The 6,000-nt window shown below is 39.6% G+C and overlaps 1 protein-coding gene across 10 annotated transcripts in view; it reads right to left on the bottom strand.

Annotated features, from left to right (window-relative positions):
• Positions 1-1,271: 1,271 nt before the first annotated feature.
• The window catches only part of LOC138819711 (casein kinase I), an 88,726-nt gene continuing 83,997 nt past the window's right edge, over positions 1,272-6,000 (bottom strand). For all 10 annotated transcript variants that reach the window (XM_070011239.1, XM_070011243.1, XM_070011242.1 and 7 more), the window contains one exon: positions 1,272-3,661. In XM_070011239.1, the coding sequence (XP_069867340.1) occupies positions 3,607-3,661 (55 nt within the window). In that variant the 3' untranslated portion in view covers positions 1,272-3,606. The remainder of the gene's footprint in view (positions 3,662-6,000) is intronic.

The raw sequence follows: 6,000 nt of genomic DNA, 5'->3' as shown, positions 1-6,000 counted from the left end.
TGTCCATAGTAACTGGTTTGGGGTAGACACACAATCCATTGCAGGAACGTCAGTAATCAGTGCTTGTTGAAACCATTGAGAAAAGCAGACCTTAAGATCTTACTGTAGTTACTAAGGCAGCAGAGTAAAATCGCAGGTTACCGGGTGGCCACTTCACCATCACACACGGAAAGAGAGAAACAGCAGGATGGAAAGTAAGCCACTGCCTCGTGATGACTCACACCTTGTGATCTCAGCTCCTCAGACTTACAGTTTGGGATAAACCCAGACAAATTAGTAAGATAACAACAACCAGTTTGGGTATGATGGCGTGTGCCTCTAACCCCACTCCTTTCCCAGTGTAAACAGGAAGAGCATAGTGTGGCCCAACCCAGTCCAGGTATAAACACCAAAGCTTATTGGGGTGGGGATTGCAAGCTAAAGCAAAATGGAGTTCTCAGGTGATAAGAGCACCTGCTTAGTAGACAGGAAACTCTAGAGTTCAAACCCCAGTACTACCACCAAACGTGGAAAAGGGGGTGTGGGGGGGCCTGGGGTTGGGGTAGCAAGCCAAGGGAAATAAAGACCAGTCCAGTCTTAGTACTGGGATTAACCATGTCCGAAGTGTTGTAGGACTGGACTGTAATTAAACGAGAAAGTGTAAGCTCCTATTGCTTAAGCCAGGTTAAGGTTCAATCACTGGAAGTTCTAAAGGTTCTTAGTAATACCAATACGTAACCATTGAGATGGGAACCCGTCTTACATCAGGTTTTTCTAGGTAGAGCCGTCTAAAGATGATGTGTTATATGTTAGTTCTCCTGCTGGTCAGTGGGGCTTATTGACAACAGCCTGCCCAGGCTAGGTGAGCGCTACTTTACCTAACCAAGCGCCGCGAGCGCACGCACCGGGCCAAGCACCGGCGGCGCAAGGCCAGCGGTCACCATTCGCACTTCCCACCTGCAACCATTTTAAATCTGCTCACCTAAAACGGGACTCACACTGCTCAACTTCTATGAGCATAATACATGATTTTGCTCTCTAAGAGGAATTGTTTCCTTCAGTGTATTGGCATACAGCTCTAGTTGTTCAGTTAATTAATTCAGAAAAACATAAACCAAAAAAATCAGTTTGATCTTCTGGGTCGTGTGCCCCTCACAGCTATGTTCTAACGGAACCAAAGCACGGTCCTTTCGCTCTCCTGCTCACAGCTCACAGACGAAATGGTGCATTTCTAAAACTCCTGCTTGGATGAGTGATGCTGTCCGTGCTTTGAGTAAAGGGGAAAAGGCAAGTGTAAAAAAACTACCTTTATTTTTTATTTCTTTTTCAGTTACATACTTTTTTAAACAGGGATGTGTTTCATTATTCAGACGTTCAGGCAATGTTGACTTCATTAGTGTTGACAGAAAAGCATAAAAATGCAAAACATTGTTGGCGTAGCCCACACACACCTGCACTGCCTACCACGGGCCGTCCGTGCTGCCGGAAGACTCCGTCCTTGGCATTAAAATGGAGCACTTAAAAAAAGTATTGCTAAAAAGCAAATGTCTACACACTGGTCTTTGCAGCAAATAAGGGTATTTATACTTTTAAAATATTTAAGTCCATAATTGGATTAATATACACACCTTCTTATGTATAAGGAATTCAGATCATATAAACACTGTACAGTCCAAAAAACCCTACTGAGAATAAAACTAAATAGAGGCTTATGATAAGAAATACAGATAGCCCATGTATTTTACAAATATCATAGACACACAAATTTGGTCAAATACTGTAAAGAAAGAAGTGGTTTCACATTATAATGGCCAAACATCCATCTATCTTGCTCAAAGCAAACAAAAATAAAAGCTCAGTATGTAACTTCTGTAATTTAAGACATTATAACAAATATCTATACAAACAGATAGAATGGAACTGTTGACCAAATGAGACAGCCAATGTCTTCCAAGCTGGGCATAATAGGTCTTCAAAATCAAGAAAAGATCAATCCTAGGACTCAGAGCAACAGTGAAAAACAACGTCCTGATTTGTGGTATCATACGATGCTTAATAAATCGAAAACAACACATTGAGCTTTTGGCTAATAAGAAAAATAAATTACAAAGTACAATTAAATACCTGTAAATGCAATAATGAAGTAAAATGTGGATTTGTTTACATTGATGCACATTTTAAATGTTACCTTGAAACAATAAAAAATAAATAAGCACACTGGAGGCACATACTTAAAGACAAAGAGGAGACTGCATGGGATTGGACTAAGTCTCACGAATGAACGGTAAATAGGAGAACTAACCAACATAATTCTTTCCAGCCAGTCTTCTTGTTTTAACCCTTTGAGTCAAATGTGACAAGACTTTCATCTTTATGGCTTAAAACAAAGCACACTAAAAGAAACGTGGAAAGGGCTTCCTCTTCCACACACCTGTTATTCTACTCACACACTGCAGGCACTTCAAAAGACCAGGGAGACAAAGCACCTGACCCATCCTCTCCTAACATTTTTCAATCATCGAAATCTTGCTGCAAGTGGGAAAATTCCCAAAGCCTAGCAAAGTTAAAACCAGGGCCTAAAACACAGAGGGCAGTCGAGTGAGTGACCAGTTTTTATTGCTGGGAAGTGTTTTTGTTTTGTTTTTTAACCAAAGAGCAAAACAATGAACAGACACCCCTGCAGAGCAGCTGGGTTTTCTGCTCAGGGGAGGATCTATCATTCAGCAGTAGCGTTCAGGGACCTCACGCTTCAGCCTTACTTATCACAACCAAGTTCACATTTATTTCTTTTTCTTAGTGTGTTTTTAAAAATTCCAACTTCTCAAAATATTCATTCCTTGACATCTAACATACACTAGTATCTGGAAGCATAAAGTTATATTATACAAATATTTGGACTTTTAAAAAAACAAGTGCTTTTGCCACTTTTGCAACACAGTACTTCACATAGTACGGCGACAAAAGCCAGAGCTGGAACTTCCCACCCTTCTTTGTGACTCACGTCATCACCACCATCTGCTGACCCACCCAGTGCTTTGCTCAGTACCTCTGGGTAGTGACTGTACCACAATTCACAGAGTGAATGCTAACAGGACTCATGAATGACAGTACCGTCAGAAATGCTGAAATCAATGCAGATGACACAAAACATGAACTTCTCAAGGAATTATTTTTAAAATGGTCAGCCAATTCTGGTTTTCTCTGCTGCTGCCCTGTCCATTGAGAAGGAAATTTCCATTTGAGTATGCTTTTACACAAAGTATCTTAAAAAAACAAATTAGGTATCTAACTGCTTAACATGTAAGATACCATACTGCTTTCCTAAGCAGAAGAGCTTCTGGAAAACACACTGTGGAAACGTACTCAGCAACATCACCTCACTGGTCCACTCCATTCACTGATGGACAAAGCGCTCAGGTTTTGATCAAACTTTAAAGCTTCCATAAAAGTGAAAGTAGAAAAAAAAATATGAATGTAAGACAACCACAAAATGAAGTAGGAAAGTATGACTTTTTGTTTCTAGGAGTGAGTCCTTGAAAATATGTGGGGTCACTACAGAGATGACTTCAATCACAAGACAGCAGATGAACGTGCAAGTAACTTCCCCGGACCTGTCTGTGGCCACAGTCACTTGTGACGTTGGATGGTTTTCCTTTTCCTTCGTTTGAAAAAACAGCAGCACCTGGAAAGACAGGAAACAGTGCTTTGTTATACAAACACATTCAACAATGGTTGAATTGATTATATTAACTATAAAGGGTTATAAGAAGCAACAGGCTAGTGCAAAAAAAAGTAAATACACCAGTGAAGCATGTATATTAGTGAAACGATGGCAGAGTTGTTACTATTATGTCTAATCAACATGCCTTTTAGTTGTAGCAAGATGTCCTAGGAAATGTAGCACACAGGAGCCAGCAAATTCAAATGGCTTTGCTCCAGGAGGGGAGACCCTCTGGCACTCTGCATTTTCACCAACCCAGCACGTTATTTAGCATGCTCAGTAAGCTGACAGGGGCGTGCTCTTCTACAGTCCTCTTAGGCAGCCTCCCCGTTCTCTTCATACAAGACTGCTGAAGCTACCGTGACAAAGGCAATAAGGACCCCAAGGGTAGGGATTTCAGGGTCATCAAGTGTCAGTTTGGATTCCAGAGATAAAAAGAACTAGGAAATACACTCTATATTTCCTGCCATATTATCAACTGGAAAAGAGAAGTGTTACCTATAATGCCAAAACTGACAGAGCTAAAAGAATGTCAACCTTACTGTGTATTAAGTGAAAATATATTGAGGACTTCAAACAGCATAATCAAGGTGATTTCATAGTTCAGACTATACACTCAGAGCAACGTAGTTCTGATTTGTTGTATTCCTAAGTGAAGACTGGAGAGAAGCAGGTTCTCACAGTACACCTTCTTCCTGCCAGACTGTACAATGATGTGGAGGCTAATAGGAACTGAAAAGGAAATGAGTATGACTCGATAGCACCCACCCAAAGAGATTTAAACAATTAATTCCTTTTATGTTTACTTTTTTCTCTTGGTGGTACTAGAACTTCACCTCAGAGTCCTGTATTTGAAGACAAGTGCTGTACCACTTGATCCATGCTCAAGTCTTGAGTTTTACTTTTGGTACAGGCAAACATGATTAGGTAAGCTTGAGGTTTCCATATTGGTGTGCATATTTTGTAATAAAAAGCAAAATGTTCTTCCAATTCTTACTAACTCTCATTCATTAAGGAGTATTACCAACATCTGCAAGCTAATTGTAATAATTACCCTGTGGTTTTCTATTTGTTGTTTTTTTGGCCAGTCATGGAGCCTGAACTCTGGGCCTGGGCACTATCCCTCAGCTTTTCAGCTCAAGACTAGCACCCACCACCTGAGCCACAGCGCCACTTCCAGCTTTTTCTGCTTATGTGGTGCTGAGGAATCGAACCCAGAGCCTCATGCATGCAAGGCAAGCGCTCTACCACTGAGCCACTTTCCCAGCCCTTACCCTCTAATTTTAAGAGACCTATTCTACACTATCTAGTTGTTATCAATCTCTCTGCCTGAATTATCTTTAATAAAAATAATTCCACATCATTTATTGTGGTTTATGCAGAGATCCACATTACACAGCCCCATCCAAACAGCACAAAATGACAGTCAATGAGATGCCAGTAAGAATTGTGTCAGCTGCTAAAGATTCAACCAGGACTAGGTACAATTATGAATCTTTACAAACTTTACCTCACCTCTCTGGGGAGACTACCAGGAAACATGAAATGACTCAGTCAGGGACTAAGAGAAGTGCTGACACAGGAAAGCAAGGCCCACAGTGTAAGCGATCTTTCCTATGCTTAGAAAAACATAAGCAAAAACTTATAATGGCAGCTATCAAATCTATTTCAAATCCGTTGCATAAATTTTCTGGAGTGGCAAAGGAAAACATAATTCAAGTCAAAAATGCTTTTTAAGAAATGAAAATCACTCATCTAAACTAAATCTTTCAAAGACTTAGGAAAAAAAGTTGGAAAATATCCACAGGGTAAGAAAGCAAGTAATCAAAACCTGGCATTCAAAATGAACAGACCAAAATTTAAATATTAACTTTAAGAATCTCATCACATGAAAGTGGAAATTAATTAGTATAAAGTCCTTTGAATGGTGTTAACTGTTTCTAAATAGTTGTTTTGAATTCCTTGGTTTATTCTTTTAAGCTTTTTCTAAGATACTATTTTAAGTTACATATGCCTTTTAGAATGAGAAACTTAATGTCATACGCGTTTTTGTGAACATGTTCAAGTCCCAGTTTTCCACACTTGTATTAGCTATTCACATGCTTTATTTATTGCTTTCAGTTCTGAAAGTCAGAACCTAAGTAACCTTTTATCAACCTAAGTATGATCAAATACAGAAATCCATGCCAGGCATTAAGATTAAAGATCTTAAGGTGAATTCTAGTTGTAGAACCCCTTTAAGTTCAACAACAACCTACCAAAGAACAACAACAAAAAAAAGACATAAATTCCCACTAACT

Source organism: Dipodomys merriami, unplaced genomic scaffold (assembly GCF_024711535.1).
Source record: "Dipodomys merriami isolate MVZ:Mamm:240054 unplaced genomic scaffold, mDipMer1.0.p SCAF_81, whole genome shotgun sequence".
Lineage (NCBI taxonomy): Eukaryota > Metazoa > Chordata > Mammalia > Rodentia > Heteromyidae > Dipodomys > Dipodomys merriami.
This window is presented reverse-complemented; position numbering and strand designations above follow the sequence as displayed.